This window comes from Mesoplodon densirostris, chromosome 2 (genome assembly GCF_025265405.1).
Source record: "Mesoplodon densirostris isolate mMesDen1 chromosome 2, mMesDen1 primary haplotype, whole genome shotgun sequence".
NCBI lineage: Eukaryota > Metazoa > Chordata > Mammalia > Artiodactyla > Ziphiidae > Mesoplodon > Mesoplodon densirostris.
The window spans coordinates 147236269-147260472 of record NC_082662.1 but is presented as its reverse complement, the minus strand read 5'-3'; the positions used below and the strand labels follow the sequence as shown (position 1 = coordinate 147260472).

The 24204-nt window shown below is 45.4% G+C and overlaps 1 protein-coding gene across 1 annotated transcript in view; it reads right to left on the bottom strand.

Moving 5' to 3' along the window:
- Positions 1 to 7010, bottom strand: part of PROX1 (prospero homeobox 1) — a 40184-nt gene extending 33174 nt beyond the window's left edge. The window contains exon 1 of the mRNA XM_060088496.1: positions 5286 to 7010. Within this exon, the coding sequence (XP_059944479.1) occupies positions 5286 to 7010 (1725 nt within the window). The remainder of the gene's footprint in view (positions 1 to 5285) is intronic.
- Positions 7011 to 24204: the final 17194 nt, after the last annotated feature.

Sequence of the window (24204 nt, the reverse complement as noted above, 5' to 3'; positions counted from 1 at the left end):
AATGATTACAAAGACGATAATTTATGACTGACATACTTCTTGTGCCAAGGAAAGGGCTGAAAGGCCCTCCAGTAACCTCCATTAGACTGAGAGAGGGGACTAAAGGAGCCCGGCACACTTCAGGACCATCTGTCCAAATGGATAAGTGAAATAATAGTTGCAAGCTGTCTCCTATTGCCTCATGATAAGAGTTTTAGGCAAGTCCAAACTTTGACAAACATCCTCAGATCTGGGTTCTAATCTGTTCTTTCAGAAGGCTACATCCAAACAACCTAGTACAATTAATTATTATCAGGGAAAAGTTCCAAACCTTTTCAAATTTGGTCTCATACAAAACGAATTGTTTTGCTGTGGTTCTCAGATAGTTATTGAGCCACCAAAACTTCCTGAAGCTTTCAGTGTCTTTAAATTATGCTAAGATGTTTTCGTCTTTTTTTATTTAAAAAAACAGAGCAAAGTATCCATCGTATTTTGGTTGGGATTTAGAGGCTTTTTATTTCATGAAAAAAATCATCCTAATTTGAATTTCTCAAGTACGTTTTTTTGCTTTAAAATGCTTCCTGTTGGAAATACTTGGAATCAATCAGTGGAAATGAAACACAGAATACATCTTTATTTCTTGCTCATCGTGTAATTAAGATAAAATTCCCATAAAATATATGTTTCTAATAAACTATTAAAAATAGCTAATGAAAGATTTAAAAGCCAACAGTTAGATAACCCTTTTTTTTTCTCTTCAAAATAAATCTGAACTGACCAATTGGTTAATTTCCCTTTTAAGTGCTTGTGCTGAAAAGCAACTGTTCTTCCAAGAAAGCACTAGCTGTTTCCAGGATACTTACACACGCACAATGACTCATGATGGAATAGATTCAGTAAACATACAGCTGTACTGAACACGAGCTAAGCTCCATTCAAGGCCAGGAAAGAAAATGAGCACAAATAAATATTAAGGAGGTAAAGGGGGGTGGGTTGAGGGGGGATGGAACGCAAACAAGATCTGTCCCGGCAGCTCATGTGGCTTTGCCTCAATTCTCTTAGCCATAGCTTTGTGAAGACAGATGACATTCAATTCTATGTATAATGCAAAATAGACAATAACTGCTGAAACTTGAGACAGCTGCCAGGTGTAAAAAAAAAAAAAAAAAAGAAAACAGAAAGGAAAGGAAAAGAAAAAGAAAAAAAAGATGATAAATCCATAAATTAATGAAAGACATCTGCTCGGGAATATAAAAGATAAGAGAAGTAGGGTACTGCAGCTGAACCTAAAATGGTGTTCAAACAACCTGAGAATTTAAGTGTTGTCTGTTTACCAAGCACAATATAACTTCACCTAAACAGCAGCCGCGGGAGAAGCAGCAGAGGCAGCAAAAAGGCAAATGGGAGAATAATAGGTTGCGAAGGCTGCAGGAAGAAAATTCTTTTTTCCCAACTGAACCCTGAATTGTGGCTAGAGGTTTTACATGCTGCAGTTCCAACCAAATGGATCAGGACCACTTTCTTACAATTTCTAAAGCGCTTTGAAACCCGGAGAATTTCAGCTTGCTCCTTAGGCTCTGATTTGCTATGTTTCTAGTTTTCCCCCCTTAGAATCCTTAAAAGGGGAGAAAAGATCTAAACTCTCACATTTAATAAAAGGGATAGAGCAAGTTGTTGCTCCACAAAGAAGTTTAACATAATCGGTGGGATGTGTAGTTTATGGATATATATTTTTTAAATTTACTTAGTCCATAATTGGGGGGGAGGGGGATGGGGAATCCAGAGTCTTCCAATCTTTAATATACATGTTTCCCTACAGCTAATACACTTAACAGAATTCCTATGGCCCCACACCACTTCCAAACATGTAAAAGATCAACTTCTATGGATTAATTCCCATTTTAGAAATTCATTTTTAATTCAGGTTTTCTAGATGGATTTTAGTTTCAAATCATTAAATCATTTTCCTTTTTGAACTTCACGTGTTTTTTAACCTTCTCCCTAAAAGTCGAACAGGCAAAGCTGAGTGTCACGGAGAAGAGGTTCAGTTTCCTCCCTTGCATGTCTTAAGTGCTTAGAACACCGCTCTTGTGCTTTAATTGGGGGCATGCAAATGTTTGAGGCCCGAACGAGGCTATTTTTCTTGAGATGCAAAGAGGATGAATGACAAGGAACATCAGGAGGGAAAACAATTGGCTGGCTGTTTCTTTTGGAATTTGAATAAAATTCAATATTTGATTAAATAGATTCATTTGCAAAGATACTGAACACAGTTTTTATATCCAAGACCTGACCTTTTGGTGCAGGTGCACTGACATTCAGTTTACCATGCACACACATTCGCTAGTTCCTTTCTATTAGAAGGGATAACAAGGTAGTGTGCTCTATTATGTAGAACATATATGCCTAATGTGCTGGACTCAGAATGGATTTATCCGACAAGCTGGTGTTCTTAATAGTTCTTATCTTGGCTACTTTGTTCAGGGAAACAGATGATGTCTTTTGCAGTGGGAAAGAATTGTTCCTTAAGAATTCAATTATTCATTACAGTTTGGAAAGACACGGACTAAAAATCAAAATAATAATGACAATCATGAAGGTACCATTTCATCCCATTTCTCCTCATTTCTATTGATCTTTTCTAAGAGTAACTGCATAACAGGTTCACATATGGCCTTGTCTACCTAAACTGAAGTAAGATGACTTGCTGTGGTTCCCAGAGATTTCTTTAAACTAAAAGCTTGAGAATTTTGCCTAGACACCATCAGGTAAGTCAAGGGCAGAACTCATCGCCGTACAAGGATGGAGACAGGAGAAAAGCAGACCCAGCCTCTCAGCAAACACTCACATCCTCACTGGCTTCAGAACTGTGTGAACTCTAGAAAAGGATGCTTGCCTATCTTCTTCCTGAGAAATAATATAGCAAAGAGATAAACGGCTAAAAGGGCAAGATCACAGAAGGGAAAAGAGAAAGAAACAGAGGCTGGAAGGCCAGCATATGGGAAATGTAATCATTCATTGCAGCAAGAGGCCAAAATTATTTAGCTACACAAAATAAACAGCTCCAGGTGTAAGCAACTAACATTTCATATGAATACAGGCGTTTCCAAACCGTCGCTGTTGAGCAGAATCTTCTATGGTAAGAGAGCAGTGAAGTTATTCCTCTGAAGAAGAAGCCACTAAATTTTCTTAAAGTCTTTGATATGTATAGAAAGAAAAGGAAGTTCTTTCTATTCAAATCCTCAAAATTCCTCAGGGGATTTAGAGAGGGTGAGACAGGGAGCATAGCCAACACTTAGAGCAATCTAAAGATTTTTTTCTTAGAAGACCCAACTTATTTAAAAAAAAAAAAAAAGCACAGGCATAATTATCTGGATACGGTGACAAGTCTAAAAAAAAAAAACAACAAACAAAAAAACCCAGAAACTGGAATCTTGAGTTAAAGAGTTTAGTATGGCCTTACAAGACTTTGAAACCTGGCTTCAAATATTCAACCAAATGGGCACGTCCCTTTCCTGTGTGTGTGTGCGCACACACGCACACAAGTGAGAGAAACAACCCACCATCACTACAACTGGCTTCAAAATGAAGTAAGGGATCTCTGAGGAGCAATGGGGCCTAGCCCTGGACATGAGCCTGGTATGAACCCCAGAAGATGCTCTCCTGCAGAGGGTAAAAAAAAACCATTCAAGGTCTGTGTCTATGTACTTTGCCTTTCTCATCACCAACAGCTATATTCCAATTTGACCAATGTTTATTGCCTGCTTATGATGTGTAAGGCATGGTGCCTGGCACAGCTTTGATTCATGACTGGTGGATTAAGCTTTAGATCTCTGAAAGTTAGAAGTTAAATCATTAACCAAACCAAGACTCGATTTCTATTTACATCTTAAGTCCTCAAATCTTTCTCTCAAGACATTATTCTCTTCTTCCTCTCTATGGAAAGAGACTCTGTGCTTAACTACCCAAGTGTGTCTCATACTTGTGGCTCACATTCACCTTATCAGAAATCTTCTCTGTTATCCTGAGCTGGCTGGAAGGATGACCTTCATATCAAGGAAAACACATTTCCACCATAGCTGGGACTTTGCACTTACATGGCAGCCTCTGGAGTAGGGTTAGATATGAAAATGTCAATCTCTAGTCATCAAGACGATTGCTCAAAACCCTCAATTTAGCAACAGCCAATTTAATTGCTAAATTTTATATCCATCTGGCAATTTATATAAAAGAAATATGTCTCTAGTTGCCCCCCGGTGCTACTATTCTACTCCCCCAAAACATCAACAACCACAAGATTTTTAAAAATTTACTGAAAGGACCAATTTACAGAGAAAAAAATCGTGAGTTAAAAATAGCTAGAGTTCAGGACAGGTCTAATAAAAAAATATAACTGGCATCTCTACATAAAAGTCAGGTTCAAAATATAAAAGAGACATAAAAAGAGGCATTTTTAAAGTCGAATACGGCTGAGTTTTATATTTAATTGTGCTCTCTCGCTTTCCAAAATAATTTGCTTTGTGTATGTTAGGACAAAAGATTTCTGTGTATGGCTGAACAGAGGTTAATCATGCATAGAGGCAGCTGCACCAGACCCAAAGAACAGACCTTGGGTGAACGGGAGAGAGATGGATACCGTCTGAATAAATCAGTACCTGTATATTTCCTTTAAAACAAACAAAAAACCACACCCCACTTAAAGAATAAGGAGAGACTCTAACTCCCTGTCCACAACCATCTTTCTCCCACTGCAGCCTCCCATCAGTAGACTGTTCCTCATAAGACTTAATCAGGCCTTCTTTAAACAGACCAGGGGCCTTATAGATAACTAAAGGGAGAATTCTTCTTATGGAGTCTTAGGGATCTGAAAACTGATTTTTCTCTCTTTACTCTGCTATGAAACTTACTACATTAAAATAAAATCTGATAAAATTCAATATTACAATGAGATCTTTTTTTTTTTTTCCACCTCTAAATCTACTCTTGGGGAAAAAAAAAAGGATAAGAAGATAACAAGGGAAGAAACAGCAGAAAAAACACTGCTGCAAAAGCACAAATTAAATACTACCACTTTGGGGCAATTAACAACTTGTGAAAGTTACAAAAATGTTGGTTTCCTGTGAAGCTTTTGTGCAACCAGAAGTGCTACACGCGTGTTGATAAAAGCCTAGTACTCTGAAGAAGAGGAAAGACTGCATTCTTAAGAAGATAGTAATCTACATCATTCTAAATAATGTGTAAACCTGACCTTCTGGGAAGCCTTTTTGGTTTGGGCTTGTTTTCCTTGGGGGCAAATGAAAGGATATTGCACTTCCCGAATAAGGTGAGATTTCGGACATGTCTTGAAGATCGCCACACTCGGATTTGATGAGAGACAAGGAGAGCCCTTCTGCAGTGCTGGGTGGATGTGCTGGTGAACAAGGATGGTGGCTCAGGTGGTGGGATGACATCTTGGTCCTCAGACTCGTGGTCTCCCTAGTTAAGTCTAAGGATTCAGGAGAGGCTCTGTCTTTTCCCGAGAAGGAGCCGGAGGGAGCACCTAATGGACTCTGAAACGGGTAGGCCATCAAGGGGAGGGGAAAGGGGTGGCGGAAGGTGGACGTGGTAAAGCCTGCGGTGGCCGACAGAGGCGACTGGTGCAGGGGCTGGTGGTGACCGCCGGCTGGGGGGCCGGAGGCAGACTGGTCAGATGAGTTTTTGCGGACCACCAGGGGCAGTGCTTCTGTCTGGTCTGTGGAACTGGGCATCTGCACATTGCCAAAGGTGTCCAGGGGGTTCGGAATGATGACATCGCCAAAGCACTGCAGGCGCTGGTTGGCGGTGTGGAAATTGTGGTTCTCCCCGTTGACTGCAAATCTGGCCTGGGGGATCTGGAGCGGCGGAAAGACCTGAGGAACCTGGCGAGAGGGTTTGGCCGAGAAGACTTTGACCACAGTGTCCACAACTTGCGACATGGCAGTGTTCAGTTCCTGTTTCAAGGTCTCGGCCAAATGTTTGCCTTCGGGTTGTAAGGAGTTTGGCCCGTGGTCTCTTTCTTTGTTGTTGCCTTCTCGCTTCGGCTTGTTTTCGGCCATTTCCTGCTCCCGGATCAGGGCCCGGGCTCGGTCGATGAACTGCCCGGGGTCCAGCTCGCACATCTCATTGTCTGACCTCCCCACGGAGTCCTGGGCCCTGGCATCCAGGATCTCCGAGCGCATGCTGTCTTCAGACAGGTTACCATCTTCATCATTTTCAGAATCAGTGCTGTCATAGATCTGGTAGAACTTTTCCTGCAGCTGGCGCAGCTGTTTCTGCATGTCCTCCAGCTGCTGTTTCAGCTGTCGGCGCTCCTCTCGCTTCTGTTCTTTGCGGGCTGAAACCAGCTGCTGGAAACTCTGTTGCTGCTGCTGGGGCAGCTTCTGCTTGCGTTTGTTTTCTCGGTAACTTTCTCGGGGACTCACAGACTGCGGGGCCATATCTCTTTCATTTTCATTGCCCCGTAATGCCACACTTGGGGAATGGCTCATACCCCGGATTATATTCTCAACCCGGGCGCGCTTTGCTCTCAGGTGCTCATCACATAAGCGATCCACATCAAACTGGCTCATAGTAGGCCTGCCAAAAGGGGAAAGACACTCTGGGGGGCTGTCTCTTGAAGAGTTGCTGCATATATCCTCCTGATGTACTTCGGAGCCTGTACTAGAGAGACCGCTGGCTTGGAAACTGGGCTCCGTGCCACCATTTTTGTTCATGTTATTTTTCAACAGCTGGGAAATTATGGTTGCTCCTGGAAAAGGCATCATGGCATCTTCATATGAGTTCGCCCTCTTCAGCAGCTTGCGGAGTACATTTGACTTTTCCCCATCTGCATGCTGCACCACTGAATACTCAACATCCTGCTCGGAACCTTGGGGATTCATGGCACTAAAAAACGTTGCTCTTGCCTTAGCAAAAAATGCAGATGCTGTCCCTACCGTCCTTTTCACTCCAATGTCAACTCTTCTCCTCTTGGTTTGCCGGCTTAAGAGGGCTGTGCTGTCATGGTCAGGCATCACTGGACAGTTATTGTGCCATCTTCAAAAGCTCGTCAGCTGGGCACAGCTCAAGAATCCTGGGACCCTGGCCAACAGAACAAAAGGACTGATGAATCATTTTCTTTAAATTTCTCCAAATTTCCTGACCTCAATCCTGAATCAAATGCAAAATGCATAGGCTCTGGGATTTATGGCACATTACAATTATTGCAATTTATTATGCACTCTGCTTGAAATGAAACATTTTTAAATATTTCTGCTCCACTGGTTTAAGATGGATTAAGATTAAAAAAAAAAAAAGCAAAAACTGCTTAAGCACCAGTAATATGATTCTCTTTCACAAATGCCTAAAATGATACTGTTTATCTTCAGAAGAAACAGTAGATTATAAGAACACAGCCTCTGACAACCAATTGATTAAATTTTGGGCATTGAGATTCATATTACAAAAGAAGATAAAAGTGGTCTACACTTAAGAAATAAGGTTAAATTTTGAGGATGCGTGAAATTTGGATGAAAAATTCCATTTCTGCTATAAAATTATTGTGGCTTTAACGCTATTAAGGGAAAAAGTGACCCTAAAAATGCAAATATTTCACACACACCCTTTATTACTGAATTTTAAAACATTTTTGTCATATGTGAAATAGGGAGGAGAACACTCCCATCAGCATCTTTCCAACATAAATGGCCAATTTAGCATGGAAATAAGTGCACAAATACTCGTTTTACAAGTCTGCTTATTTAGCACAGATATGTGCTTTTCATTACTAAAATCACATTTGAAGACAGTATCTGTTGCTGGATTTTAAGGTAAGTATGAGAATATTTATGAATTTTCATGATGTCGTTTTGATGACTTCAATTATTATAAAGTTGGACTCAGTGCAGAAGAAGGACATTGTCACATTTTAGAAATCAATATGTGGAACAATAAATTGAGTTAGGCAAGGATAAATACATCTTCAGTGCTAGTTTTTTTTCTATAATCTGTCAAAATAAGACTTCAAATGCCTAAAGAAGCTCTTTAACATACACCATTTGTGAATCTTATTTCTTGTGCCAAATTAAAGGATGAGAAAAACACAGGGGGAAAAAAAAGACTGAAGGAAGATATGTAAAGAAGAAAGAAAATAACATCAATTATATATGTGAGAAAGGGAAATACCGTCTCTGCATATGAACTTCCATTGTTCCTTGGGAACACAATATAAAAAGGCACTTGCATCTTACAAAAGGCACTTGACATTTTTTGTGACATTAACCAGTGATGCTAACCCCAAATTTTGTATAAACGTTAAGATGTCGCATCTTTTTGCTTACAATGAACGTTTTATGAAGAAAATGAAAATATTTTTTTCACACAGGGTTTATCTAATATTAAACTTCACGTTTGCTTAACAGAGCACATCTTCACAATAACAGGGTCTATTGCCAAAGGCAGCGTGCAGAGTGTTTGGAACAGCTCCCATCTCTTTCGGTTCACCTGTAAAAACATCTACGTGCTCCCTAGGACTGCATCTGTGGCTAGTTTTAAAGAATGACTATCCATGCAAATAGGCATAATTTCAGCATGAAATAACCTGTAAAAATCAAGAAAATGCTCAATGCTTAGATGGCAATGTGTATTTTTTTAAGCGACAAAGATTTCATCATGTAGCCCTTGTTCTCAGTTTTTATATGAAGATAAAACATTTAAATATAGGCTGTATCAGAGTGTCAAGAAAGCAACATGATGCTTTTTTGTATGTTTTTTTGTATGCTTGAGGCTAAAATACTTTTTTGTGTGCCTCGGGATAAAATTTCCTGAACTTGGAATGGAAACAGATCTTGATAACTTCAATATATAGGGTTCAAAATTGAATTCAAGATGATTGTGGCGCCTCACACATTAATAAATGAAATTGGTTTCAGGAATACAAAAATGCAATGGCAAATATTTCACTAACATGTTAGATCTGATAAATCAGGTGCAGCTGTCAGGTGAGAGAAAGAAAAAAGGGGAGATGGAGACAAACAAGAAAAAAGATGAATTATTTTAAAGCTCAGAAAGACTTGCATATTGAGGTGGGATGTCTTTGCGAGGAGGACTTTGTGTGTGTAGATCAGCTTTTCAAAAACAGAGTTTATTGCCATTCTTTAAAAATTTTACCTCTTGTCTTTTTGGGTGCAAATCATTTTCTCTTTAATATCACCTGAAAAGCACACAGATCACCAATCAAAATGTTGAACAAACTTTCTGCAGTATTTTCTTCCCCTGTTCCTCTTAACATCCAGTCTGGGTTTTCCCCCTACCCATCCTTGTTACAGGAAGAGCATCTCTGCAACAGAGGCTCAGAAACAACATGCTGGTGTAAGAGATGAGCACAAGGTCATCCCCAGCCATCCTTCCCTTCCCAGCTGCCATTTACCTCTGCGTCAACTGCACTTCCTCTCATCTAGCCTAGGTATCAACAGCTGCATCCCTACCTCATGCCTGAGCCAAGGGGAACGCTGTGCTCTTCCTAAGGTGGAAAGAAATCATATTCTCATCTTCAGTGGAGAATACATGTTAATTAAACATGCTTGTTGGGTCTTTTAAGAAGAAAATATCCTGTAGCTTCTTTCAAATTCACCAAACGAAACTGATTTTTGCAATTTTCTCTCAACTGGTCAGCATTCTTGGATTAAATAATGATTTGTTTCTGTTTGGGGCTAAGTAAATTTAAATACTTTTAGGTTTTATTGTAAAATGTACAGCTGAGACATAACAATCAGGACAAAACAAATGAGAAAACTAGGAAAAATTATATAATCCAGCAAGACAAGGCATTATATTAGTAGGCGTGAATAAATAGATCTCTATGTATAGCTTTGACCTAAACTCAGAAATAAAGGTATAGTAGTCATACACATTGGGATTATAACCCATGAAGGCTATAGGCAAGATTAAATAATTATAACTGGTTGACTGTAGTACTTTATTAGCATCATGTTTCACAAACCAGATATATATATATATATATATATATATATATATATATATATATATATGAATATTTTACCACATAAGAAAATGCATTGTTAAGTGACTATAATGTAAATTAAATCACTTGAAAACACTTTCAAAGGTGCTTCCATGATTTCCCAATTCAGAATTTAGAGAATGCTATGGAATTAATTTACCACTGATATCATCCTGTCCATTAAGATTTTTAAAAATTCCTTTATTTCTCAATATATGTACTAAGCCATATGTTTCAACTACAATTATTACTGATTCTTATTATATTTTAATTTTTATATTAATTTTGAGTTTAACCCAGCAATATGAACCTTTTGATCAGCACTGGTGAACATCAATATCAGCAAGTATGCAGAAAAATACTGACGTAGCATTTGAACCCAAATGTATTATCGATTGGATACACATATTCTATTCCTGTAAACTCCTCTGTAATTAATTTGAAAATCTACATAGAATATTTGTATTATTAAATATTGTGTTGTACCACTTGGCATCTAACTACATAAACACTTTAATAATTCCTATACGAAGGGTATCTTAACATTAGCAGATTCCTCCCAGAAAAAGATAAGAACGTTCAACTATGATCAAGTCAGATTTTAACTACTCCAAAAGATTCTTCATTAAAATCTGAATTATCTGAAGAATGTCAGATAATTTAACATGGAGAATCCTAGGGAAGCTGATGACAACGTTAGTAGAAAAGAATTTTCAGGGAAGCATTTCAAAGGAACACTGCAGTGTGAAGTAGAAAGTGCTGAAGTGTTCTGCTTTAATAAAGAAGTTATTTGGGGAAGGGGATGCAACTTTTATGCCTCGATCTGGAGTCCAGATTCTAGACAAAGAAGTGATCACTATGATTATTACTCAAATAGTTCAGTCAAATCTTTCATGAGAAGGGGAAGGGTAAGGTTGGCATGGTTTCCTGCTTGGATTATTTAGACTATCTGTTGATAAAATGATTTGAAGAAATTGCTCAAGCCTACACTTTACTTCTTTTAGAAAACAACCTTTGAGTGGGCCTCTGATCTACTTGGGTCAAGCCACTTGTGAAACTGCAAGTGGAATAACACTAACAAAGAACCTTGTAAATCCATCTGGAAATCAGTAATTCAAGGGGGAAAATCAGATGATTTGATTTAGGTACTCGCCCACCCCTGCTCCTTACCAAGCTGTCCCCTTCACTGCATTTAAGAGTTCATTTCTGCTAATTAGCAACTTTTCCTTTGGAGATGTTTCTGCTCACTATCAGGCTAAGAAAGCCTTTGATGTTTACTGTGAAGAACCCACTTGACATTAGTTAATACTTAAATTAACTAACATTGTATTGTCAAAATCTTATATCAGGTTTAAATTTTCCTATGATAATAGAGATCTCAAATCAGAACCATTCTATCTTAAATTCCTCCATTCTATCAAAAATTTCATACATTTTTCACCTGCAAGATGAATACAGAACATTTTCTGAGACATACCTAAAATATTAAAAAGTAATAAGTCACCAAATTAGTGAATAAAAGAGAGTGAGAAATAACTTCAAGAAGAAACACTTACATTTATTTTTTTTCTCAAGAGAATTGAAATACTCTAAATGCCCTTTGAAGTTTTGGAATACACCAGGCAATAAGGTTTTAGAAATTCCTTATGTATATGTCCTTTCCAATTTATACAGATACTTAATTAGAACCCAGTAATAATATATCATGCACAATCCATCTTCATATTATAAAATCAGTAACATTTTATAATCTTTTGTTAATCTTGAACCTAAATATTCCTTAAATTTACAGTTGCAAATGCAAAACAATGCCTCTAAGAAATTCATGAAAAAAGGCCTATTTCACTTTGAACAAATAAAGAGTACGCCTGGCAGCTAGGTTATGTTTTAAGATTGTAAGTGCTACTTATAGAGGAAAGATGCAAGGGAATGAATAAAGTGAGAACAAAGATGCATGTTAGGTATGCATGACTTTTTCCCCACAAGGTCTTGGTGATTAACCTAAATAGAATTCTGCACAATGGACATATAAAAATATCAATAAGTGCCAAGCACAGATAACCCTTATTAAAAATAAAGCAAATGACATATCCATAGATGACATTTTAGTTATGAAAGAACTTCAAAAGCATCCAAAGAAAGTATTAGGAAGAACTTGGATGTTTAAGTCAAAAGAATAAAATGACCCATACTATCTCATTTTCATGAAACAAGGATGATCACCCAAGCCACCAAACCAACCAACAAAAACCATTCACCATCTAATCTATTTCTATGCAACTCAAGAAGTAGCCTGTTTAAAGAAAAAAAATTAAAAGGTCAGATTTTGAGAATCCATATACAGTACTTACACTGAATTCTCAATAGCTTCCCTCACACATGAAGCCACAGTCCTTACTTTCATCTATTTTACTATTGCAGAAACAGGTCCATGTTGTAGCACATGGACAGGTTAACCAAATTACTCCCCTTTTTCCTCTTCACCACCCACAGCCCATTTCATTTTGAAAATGCTCAGAAGTTCTTGCAAGAAACTTCAGAGAACTGACTGCCTACATCTTGCATCAAATAGAAAAGCACAGTTACCTCTCACATACTTGAGATTTTCCTTCTCCATCAAAGTAATAACTAGGACATCTGGCACATGTCTGGTACAATGACAGGCTCATTCTACTTTATGAGAGTATTTAACATACGACCTGAAAGAGTTTATGCACATACCTATTCCTTCTGGGCAGGGAGAAAGCACGCTAAAGAAGATAAGCTTTAAAAACAGTAACACTTTCAAACTGACTTTGGTATTCTTGGCAGTTACACACACCACCCATGGATGTCCAAAACATACACACACACACACACACACACACACACACACAACGCTCTCACTACTCCCCCCGAATGGCCCCAAAGACCTGGGAAATAGGCGTAAACCAGAGGGAAGCGAAGGGAAAGTCAATCTCCCTCCACCTGCTGCCTGAAGTGGGGGTACTTTCAGCTGCCTGGCAGACAGGAGCCCGAGACACAGCCTCAGCAGCAGCCTGCCAACATCCTTAAGAAAAATAAACAAACACATACCAACTTGTCCTCCACCCCCAACCAAAGAACTCACATGGCAGGGCTCAAAACATAACAACAGCGCAGTTCCCATGAGCCCGGACAATCCTATTAACCAAGGCAACCATAAACCCATAAACCTCCGCAACCCTGGAGCACACCCTGAGGTCTGGAACTGTACAGACACACACAGACACAGAGGAAATTTGCACCTGTCTCTCTTGACATAACACACCTGTCAGGCCCTGCCCATGGCGCAGCTCTCGGCTAATAGACCTTTGTCTACCTAATCCAGGAAAGGACATTATTATAATTTTTTTTTTTTTGTAAAGCAGGTTATAGATGGGAGAGAAGGGGTGGGGGGGAGAACAAGAGAAGAGACTTCTAGCCTTGACTTTGAGAGCAGGCCACCCTGTGCTTGCACTGTTATTATAAGCTCAAGGAGACAACACAGACCTTCTGGGAAAAATAAAAACAAGCAGGTGAGTTCCCAGCCTTCCCCCAGGCGGAGTGGGTTCTGGATTGCCAAGAACAGAAGTTTCACACTCCAGCCTGCCTCCTTGGGCTATTTAAGACTGTCGCTCAACCCCTCCTCCCAGGTCTTCTGTCGGCCAGCCTGGAGGACTCTCAACTTCCGAAAAAAAGCTGAGAAGTGGCGGGAGACCTGTGAGTCTCTCTCCAAAGCTACTCCCCCTTTACCTCCCTCCCGCCCCCCGCCCCCCTCACCTCGCCCCTCCAATCCATACCCTCCACCTACGTTCAGTTTTAGCAGGAGAAGTAAGTGGCGGGCACAGCAGAAGAACCAACAATTTGCTAACCTGGGCTTTGGGTAATTCTCCCCCCAGCTTGCCCCCGTCGTCCCCCTCCTTGCCGGTTCAGGCAAGATAGCAGCTCTTCTCGCCCCCTCACTATTCTCCCCAGTAACAATCACTCTCACCTCTTCACTCCTCCCTCTCCAGTCCTCCGGAGTGGGGCAAAATTGCAGGTACCACCCAGACGAACCAAGATCAGATCGAAGCAGCCCAACCACGTCGACTGCCAGCGGTGACTGCGAGCACATCCGCTGCCCGAGAACATCCTCTACCCCCACCCGGACCTCGATCCTTCCATCCTCCCGCCGCGCTTGGGCCCCAGTCCTCCCACCACAGGACCCCTGAGGCTCCCGGTGCCACCTTACCCTACTCAACTTGACCTAGCCCTGGGTCCTGGGAGCACAGGGGAGGGGCGCCGTGCTCGTTTCCCAGGACCATCTCTCCATTGCTCCAACCCTGATTTCAACATTTCGGCTTCGACAGCGTTTTGAGAGGAAAGTAACAGAGCGCCCCCCGCCCCCCCGCACTCCCTTCCTCCCTACTCCCAGGCCCTCTGCTGGGGTTAAAAAGGAGAAGTGAAAGGTATGCAAATGACAAGCAAATTGGAAGATCCTGGAAGAAAGGCAGCTATAATAAACAAGACAAAGAGCAAGGACGTGGGGACTAGCCCAGGAGTTTTCACCGGGGGAGACAGGAAGGATGAGGCTGGGAGGAGAGCGGGGATCCAGACGAACAAAAAGCGACCCGGTCCCCCTCGCGGTCCTCTCTCCTGGGAAGAGAGGGCAAGAGAAAGAAGGAAAAGAAGGAAAAGCCTCCTCCCCCTCCAGAAACAGTACACAAAAGGTGACAAGATCAGCGACAAGTCCAGCACTATCAGCCTCCCCCCCCTCGCCAACACCACCCTCCAGCCACCAGCAGGAAAGAGAAAGAAAGAAAAGCCAAGCGGATCACTTACTCGTAGGAACTGGGAGAGGCGGAGCGCTGAGTTCCACTGAGGCTTCTGCTTAGAAACTGTTTAGACACTATTTTATTATGATTCATTTAAAGAACACCATTTTCTCCTGGGGAGGGTGGAAAGATGTTTACACGAGTATGAGTAATGGGAGTCTCTTTTCTTTTCTTCTCATTCAAGAACAAGCCGGTACAAGTGATTCTGGAAAAGGGGAGGGGACTCGCGAGGGGGAGAAGATACTTACTCGGTGCAGAGAGCAGTGGGACCGAGCCTTTTTTGCAGGCGGAGAGAGGAAAACACGCGCGCGCACACGCACGGTGAGATCTTGCGGGTGATGAATATGATAATTGGACAAGGGACGGTGAGTCCGTGCGGGAGCGCGCGAGCGGGCCGACGGGGAGAATGAGGGGAGAGAGAGGAGAGGGTGGGCAGGGAGAGGAGAGGAGGAGAGGAGGGAAGACAAGAAGAGAGGAGAGAGGGGAAGAGAAGAGGCGAGAGGAGGAGAGAGGAGAATAGGAGAAGAGAGAAGAGAAGAGAGTAGAAGAGGGGAGAGAGGAGAGGAGAGAAGAGGAGCGAAGCGGAGAGGGAGCAGGCGGACCCGGCGAGAGCTCTTTTGCGCCGCTCTGCTTTCCCCGGCTGCAATGGTGTATTATTTCAGAGCGCTCCCTCAGCTGAGGGCTCCGCTCCACAACAAGATTTACTTTAAGACACAGCTGAAGGAAACAGGAAGACTGCACGTCACAGTCTGACTGACGTACCCGGCCCCAGCACCCAATCGCGAGGCGCCTTCGGATTCAAGGGGGGATAGCGAGGCAAGAGAACTTGGGAGGAAAAAAAATATAAAAGGGGTGGGGGTGAGGGGCTGGGAGGAGAGGAGGGGAGAGGGGCCCCGCGCTCCCCTCCCCCGCCTCCATCCCCGCCCCCACCCCCCCTCACCCGCGCACAGCCACTGCTTGGGGGCGACCGGATCGCCGCTCCCGGGCCGGAGCGAGCCATCTGCGGGCGCTGTGCAAAGCCGGCGACCGCGCGAGCGCCGCTCAGCTCACACTCGCTCTTCCAGGACGCAGGTCTTTTTTTTTTTTTTTTTTCCCCCTTCATTTCCCAGATACAGCTGATCGAGTTCGCTGAACGGCAGAGCGAGTGAGCGCTCCTCGGACAGGGGTGGAGGAAGGCACAGAAAAGTATACTGGAGAAAAAGTGGAGGTTTTAGGGGTGGGGTGGTCTAAGAGGAGGGAGTGAGGATCCTCAAAACATTCCACTTTTAAAATGATCATAGCTAGTATCAGGAATACATGTCACCCTTGCTTCCTTTTAAAGGAGAGGTGGACAATAAAATACAGGTAGGTTTGGGATTAAAATAATAGGTGCCAGAGGTTTCACACCGGCTCCGCTGCATCTGATATAAGAAGACCAGTATTGGCTGAATCCCAGTCAATCTCCCGTCAAAATTGTTAGGAAGAATATTTGTCCTCGGTTACCTCTACAACTTTATTTGGATTGTACGTACAGCAAGCTTTACGGGAAAAAAAAATGTTACAAACAGTACCACGCGATTACCGCTCAGTAACTCACCCCAGAATGATTAAAGAGAGAGGTTTCAAATAGGATTTACACAGTTTTGACCTCTGGGTAACAAACTTTAAAGTATACTCGGTAAGAAATTTCAAACGCTTAAACTTCGGGCTTCTAAGTCAAGCTATAGAAAATTCACTTTGGTTTGACATTTCTTGGACGAAAAATAACCAGCAAGACTTCTTTAGATAACGTGGCTCTTAAAGGGCTTCCTGGGATTTGAAAGTTGCTAATGCTAAAGCGCAAGCGCCCAGCCGCAGCTAGAATGTCTCTTTCACCGGGCACAGTAAATGGCTTTTAATAAAGCAACTGCGCTTATGACTTAAAGATCCTATAAAAGCTAGGACTTGCAAGGGCTGCGAAGCAGAAACATTCATACCTAGTCGATAAGACACTCATTTTTTTGGTAGAATGGGAACAAGTATTTTTCCTGTGTCCCTCGAATTTAATCAGATCAAAGGTTGAATCGTGTTGCGTCGTGACAACAGAGTGTTTGTGAAGTGTGTTACAAGTATACTGGCCGATCATTACCACCATCTTCTGCAACACACGCACGCACACACTTTTCCTAGGACACTTACAATCTCAGCCTCAAATTCATCAAACTGTGAAGTCACATCTTTGAATAAGAATAGTGATGGTCCATACCTTGTAGGAAACTTTTGGCACGGGACTCAAACATTGAAAAGAAGAAGAAGAAGAAAAAAATCAGGCCGTCCAGGTTAGGTGTTGGGGATAAGAAAAAAAGACTTGCTTGAGCATCTCCAGCCTTCATTTCTCCCCTTTTGCCGCCTCCTGACACTCTCCCCACCCCACCCCATTACGGAAACAACACAGACCCTCACAAACACACTACTCACACTTCCAATGATCGGCTACTGTATCAAGTGTTCTAGTTGAGAAGGGACAATTTAGGCTGGGGACAGAAATAATCTATCAACGTGCCCATTACATACAGGACGGAATAATGCTTCTGCTGGTTGGGTCCTTTCGAGGGAAGCGGGTGTACTGAGCGGGGAAATGTGGGTTCTGTGAATGAATCAAGGCTACTTCCTTTCTTCTTTTTCGTCCTATTATTTTCCTTAAGTATCCCAGTATGTACATGTGAGCGCCAGCCCACAAATAAACTGGCAGGAGTAAAGGATACATGCCCTCCACACCTTAAAACCATCTGCTCAGTTTGACATTTAAAAGGGAGGAGGGCAGGGAAGGAGGAGGGGGAGAGGGGGAAGAAAGGAAGCTGGGAGGGAGAAAAGGTTCAGACCCTGGAAGGAAACGGCTTGAACTTTAGCCCACAAGTTTATGTCAATTGCACCTAGCGCTCGGGTGCACGTTTAGCACACACTACGCCCGGGAAGTGGCGGCGGGAAAAGTTCCCTGCGAGCCCCAGTAAGTCCTTTATCACTCCCGGGGGAAGGCAGGCCCCAGTCTTAGTCGGGGTAACCCGCCTGGCAAACAGGAAAGCTCCCCCACCCCCAGCCTCGGCGACGGAGGCTCGCGGCTTGCCAGCTCTGCCGCGGAGGTTCGCAGCCCGCATTTGGGCACAAGAGCGGCTTTTTGAAATAGCGCGCGCGACGCTGGACGAGCGAGCTCGGTCCACAGCCCAGCTCCGCGAGCTGCGTACGCGGAGCCCGGTCCTGTCCCCTAATGTCTAGGCGACGTACAGGCCAGGCTCCTGGCAACCTCTCTTGCCAGAGCTGCGGCGCTCTCCCGGGTCTCGCACCGCCCTGGAGCAAGGCGTGAGGCCCGAGCCCTCTATCTCGGGCTACTCCCGGTTTGCTTTCTGATAGGCGAGAAGCGATCAGTCAGCCCCGGAGACAAGAAGTCGCCTAGATATTAGCTCCATCTCTGAAACCAGCGGCCAAGCCTAGGGTCTGTCCCTTTCTCCGCCCCAATGCCAACACAACCCCAATAACTTAAAAGTTAACACAAGTTCTGACCGGTCTTCCAACAAACCCCATCCGTGCAAGCTACATTTACTTATTTATCTGAAGGGTGATCTGTGCGTTCTCAGTCAAACTCTTGCACTTCTCACTTATGCATCTGGTTCTGGGTTAAACACACTTCGCCTTGCCATTTTCTCGGTGTATTTTACCCCTCCGGTTCTTTCTTAAAGCCAGTAGGTGGGGGTAGGAGAGAAGACCGCATATGAGTAATTTAAAACCTTACAAACAACCGTCAGCAGACCTTAAACAAACCAATTCTGGGAATTTCAACCAGACCACTTGAGAGACAAACGTGGATGTTTATTTCAGGAGAAGGATGCTGGAGATCCAGCCTGGACACACACACAACACCATGCACCACTCACCACCACCACCACCCTGAAGAGAGGAAGAGAAAGAAATAAACAACTCTAGGGTGCAGGCCGGCCTGCTTCAGGCTGTCTAGAGGCAGACTGACTGCCTGCCATATTCTCCCTCTCTCTCTCTCTCTCTCTCTCTCTCTCAATCCCTATGCCCAGTGTGACGCCAAGCCCAACCTGGATTTGTTCTGAATGGGGGGGAAAGTGAAATGCCACGAGATCAGTAGCAAGTAGCAGCTGCACGGTTTCTCTCCTGGGAACCCCACTGCTTAGAAGCCTCCCGAGTGATGTTTGTTTAACCAACAGCTTTCAAAGTAAACAGAAGCGAATCACTCCAAAGAAGCTGAAATATAACGCTTACAAGAATTTGGGGTCAGGGGTGTTGGCAGAAAAATGTAATTTTTTAAATAATAAAGCCCCCACCCCCAAATCAGGGCCCGTCACAACGCCTAAAGGAGCCTAGAATTGTCATAAAAATGAAAACTCATTGAAAGGATTCCTTACAATAAAGTGGCCTCGAAGAAAATCACTCTTCTCCCACAAACACACTCCCGCGGTTAGAGAGGGTTGCTTGTCAGTGACTGAAGGGGCACACTCCTACTTGATTTTATGGAAGAAGGCGAAAACAATCAAAGAGAGGTATGTTCCCTGCCTCGGAGTAGAAAGGAGTAGGCTGGGAGCTCTGCGTCGCCAACCCTGGCTCTGCCTCAGGCACCGAACTTTCCAATATCAAGATATTAACAGATGGTGGTGAGCACATGGAGGGCTGTTACTTACATAATCCAGCCACTCCGCCTGGCCGCGCTGAGCCCGGCGAGGCGCCCGCCAGGCCGCGCGCGCGCTTTCCGAGGGGTACCGTTGCCGACCGCCCCCCGCCCCCCGCCCCCGAAATAAGTTGACTTTCTCCAACCCTACCCGGCTCTTTGAGGGCTTAGGATTTGGAGACGTCGTGATTTCAGAAAAAAATACACATCGATCTGCTTGTGCTTTATCCTCTTCAGTCCACAGTAGTGAAGAAGCCAAGGGCACAGGGAAGTGAAGGGGACGCTTTCGGGGAGAATGGGGCGCTCTCCCTCCGAATCTGGGGGTGCTAGGGAGTGGGATTCGCGCCATTTACACCCCTCCCTCTTTGGCGCGGATCAGCATCTCTTTCCCTGTCCCTGAAATACAAGGGTAGTCTCGAGCTGCAGCCGGGGGGCATGGGGTGGGGTGAGGGTGTGAGTGTGAAGGGACGCCTCTGCACGCGGGGGCGCAGTGGGCAAAGTTACGCAGAGTCTCTGGGCACCGCTACACTTCCGAGCTTCGGCAGGATTTTAAGCACTGGTTCCCACGCGCGGGGAGCCCTTTTCGGGCCGGGTGGCGCCCGCTGCCTGCACGCCCTCAGCGCTTCCCCGGAGGCCCAGTCCCTCCCCGTGTGCCTGTGTACCTCCGCGTGCGTGCCCGGGGACAGGTTTGTTTGACGAGCCTCCTTCCCGCTGGCGACTCGGGGCCGCCGAAACTCGCGCGGCACACGCCTGCGTGTGTTGGAAAAGTTTCGGGTCGGGAGGGAACGCTGGGAGTCTCCTCTCCGGCCCCGAGGCGGCAATGGGGCTTCCTCGCCTGCAGCTTCCTCCCGGTCTCCTCCTCCCGCCCGGCCCTTCCTTCCTAGCCTCGGCCCCGCGCTAGGTGTCGCGGCCTCTCTGGCCCGGAGACGTCGCGCGCTAGAAGAGGCGGCCGTGGCGCCGCGCTGAGGGCGGAGGGCGCGCCCCTCCCTCCTGCGTGCCCCTTGGAGTGTGGGTCACCCCGCGCCAACCCCGCATCCCGGGCCTTTCCCGGGGGCCTCCGCACGTCCACGCTGACCCGAGCTGGGCACACACCGGACGCAGAGAGCAGCTACCTGCTCCCCGCGCGCCGCGGAGCGGGGAACGTCCGACGCCTCCGGGCCTGCGCAGCCCCGCGGCCGCCCCTGCCCCCGCCGCCAGCCTGTTGCTGCGGGGCCGAGGCGGCGGCGAGCCGGTGGACGCGCTTAACCTGGGAGGTTGGGGCCACCGCCGGGGACCCAGAGAGGGGCGGGGACCTTTGGAGGGCTGGAGACCTCCCCTTCTGCCCACCCCCTTTATTTCTTAGGTCTAAGGATATTTGGCCGTTACTCGCAGCTTCCCTTTCTTCGGTCTTTTAAGTCAAGGGTGTGAATTCGGAGGAGATGCTCTTTTCAGGGGCTTTGATGGTAGGATTTAAGTAATCCCTACTGCCCATCTTACAAGGCTTTTATTCAGGACGCCAGTGAGTTAGACATAAATAGGTGTAGGCCAGGCGCACGCAGGGAAAAAGAGAAGGAAGCTCCCAGTTTGGATTTATTTGGGGGGAGAGAGAGTGACTTTGGAAAGTTGCATTTTGTTTAAATTAGAGCAAGACAAAGTTGAAAGCCAGATTTCTATAATTTTTCTGGTAATATTTCTTTTATGAAGTATCTAAGTGTCTGTTTGTCATCATTTTGAGATCAAAAGGAAAATCCATATGCTGCATAGCTTTTCAAAATTGCTATTTAAATATGTTTTAAATACTTTATCCAACGCGGAGAAGGCTGCTCAGAGGCAAGGCTGGTGACAGGGATATAGCGGGCTGGTTTGAGGTGGAGCAGCGGTCCCCAAGACGGGGCTAGTCAACAGGAATCACCAAGGAAGATTTTCAAAAATAAGGATTTCTGGGCCCACACCAGCTAGGCAATCAGCAGGAGGACGTGGGAGTCTGGGGGTCATGCTGTGTTTCCAGTTACTGCTCAGCCAGTCGCTGCCTCTGTGACCGTGGGTGTGTCACTTTATCTGAGCCTCAGTTCTTTTTATCTGTTAAATGGGGATAATATCCAACTCCTAATTGTAGAGAGTTATGTTACATAAGTAATATTGTTCAGCACATGACTGGTGCTCAATAAAAATGGAAACTATTTGGTCTACAAATGTGTGTTCTTCACACTTGCTCTGACCTGTACTCCTCCTGCACAGAGCCCTCTCCCATCCAATCTTTTGGCGAAGCTAAGTGGACTGTCATTGGATGTGTACGTGCATGTACATTTTAGCTTATGCATACTTGCTACTTTGGACACTTTATATGCTCACCTCTCACCTTTTAAGACATAAAAAATAGCATCGGTGTATGTTTGGAAGCTAGGCCCTGTGCTCTTGGACTTAGAACTGTCCATCAGTCCCACTGGCAGACAGGAGGCATTTACCGATGTGAAATCAACCTTTCTTTCTTTTTTCTTTCTCTCTCTCTTTCTTTCTTCCTTCCTTCCTTCCTCCCTCCCTTTCCTCCTTACTTTCTTTCTTCCTTTCCTTCTTTCTTTCTTTTTCTTTCTTTCTTCCTTTCTTTTCTTTCTTTCTTTCTTTCACCTTCCCTGCTTTATAGACGGCAAACCTTTCCTATAGAAGCTGCCTGTCCCACCAACAAAACCACAGGACAAAAAGTTCTATTCAAGGAGGGAACAACAAGAAGGCAAAAAAGGACAACATTCCTAGGTAAAACTAAAACAAATGTATATCACCTACCATATGTTTTTACATGTGTGAATGAACAACTCCCCCAAATCTACGTCATGTAAAATACAACCCTTCGTAAAATTATGTTCGATCCAATGAATAGGAACACACCCCAAGGTAATTAAGGGAGAGCCCTGCCAAAGACAGCTGTGAGAAGGGAAAGAAAGATAGAAGGGAAAGAAAGATAGGTGGGAAGGGGCCATCACTGGCTGTGACTCTGCAGAAGGGTGAGGGGAAGAAAGCCAGAGGAATGGAATGGGCATAGCCAGCAGAGAACAGATCAAGACGGCTGACAATTTTAGAACTGGAGGTGGCTGTGAGTGGCTAATGAAACATCCCAAGGAAGGTGTTTTGCTGGTATCCTCAGAAGGCTTGAGATTAGTAATCACTGCCTATTCCTGGGTTAAGGAAGAGATTTCCAGTTTGGGGCATCCAAAGGCCCAGCCCCTAGGCTGAATGAGCTCAGGGGCTGGGAGTGGGCACCCTTTACTCTCTGCATGAGGGAAAACCCAAGCTTGATCCCTAGATGCCCGTCCTTCCAGCGTTTGTGGATATCTTTGGGCCAGTGTGGAAGATTCCTGCTCTGTGACTACTGGGGGTGAGAGAGGGATATGTCTGTGACTCTAGGGGACAAAACAAAGGCCCTCAACAACCATAGAGAAACACACATCTGGAGCCAGGCTGTAGGGAGACAGGTATCAGCTTCTGGTTCCTTATCCCAAAGCCCCCTCCTGGTGGTGGTCGTGGTGGAAGGAGTACTTTTGCCTATTCTTGTAGGGGAGGAGGGCAGGGGCAGAGGCTGAGAGGAAGATCTGGAGGAGGAGGGTGGGGTGGGGTGGGGGGTGGTGGGAGAAGGGGGGTGGGAAGGGAGCGTGTGGGAGGGTGCCAGGTAGGGGTGAGGGGAGACTATAGGTGAAGTGGGTGGAGGTGGGTGGACTAGGTGTCCTGCACAAGGTAAGGGGCGGGGTGGGTAGCTGGCAGTGGGGCTGAGGGTGTGGAGTTCAGGGGAGAGGTGGGGCTGGGAGTGCGAGGTCCAAAGCGGATAACTGGAGGGGATGGGGGGTGCAGGAGGTCGGGGGTGGGCGAGGAGGCTAGGGGGTGGGGTGCCGGAAGGGGTGTGAAGTGTGGTTTGAGGGACGGAGTGGGAGGCGGGAGCGAAGGCGAGGCTGGAGGCTAAATCGGACCCTTGCTCCGGCTCGCGGGAAGGGCGCCTCCTGCCAGTCTGGCGAGGTTCTGGAATGCTCTGGGTCACCCGCTGATCCCGGTTGGCGGAAGGCCTCGGGCAGCCCCCCTCCCGGCAGCCGCCTCTCGGGGGCGGGCAGCCCGGGCTCCCCCCGTGCGCGGTGCTGTTGGTGCGCGTTCCCGATCCGGAGGGGTGTCGCCGTGCGTCCCCCACCCGCGGCTCCCCGCGCCCCGGCTCCGACGGGGGGTGTCCCCCCAGCGCCCCGCACGGGCTCCGGGCAGCCCGCTTCCTCCTTCCTCCCAGCTCCACCTCCCCTCCATCCCCATCCTAGGCCCCAGGGTGCCTCCCTCACTCCCCCAGGTCCCCGAAGCCCCATCCTTTTCCCTCCCGGGGCAGGTGGAGTTCACCTAATCTTCGGGGGTCTCAATGCTAATCTTCGGGGCTGGTGCCTGGGGGGAGAGGGCAGGAGGGGCTGCAGAACCCAAAGTGGGCTCCAAGAAGATAGAATCATTCAGCAGATAATTACTCTTTGCAAGACACTGCTGAGCGTGGCAGTTGGTGACCCTGTTGAGAGAGCGAGTGGACCGGACGATTTTGGTTCTTATCCAACACGGAGGGACAGTTATGATGTGTTCGATTTAGCCAGGTTTCTGAAACCTCAATTCGGAGCAGGAGTCTAAAGGAATCTGGGTGAGAGACGAAAGTGTCAACACCTCCTTTTCTCCATGTCTCAAAGTGGTCTTTCTGTGAGAATATGGGAGGGAGGGGCATGAGCAGTGATAGATAATTCTAGCATCTTCTGAGCACCTCCTAC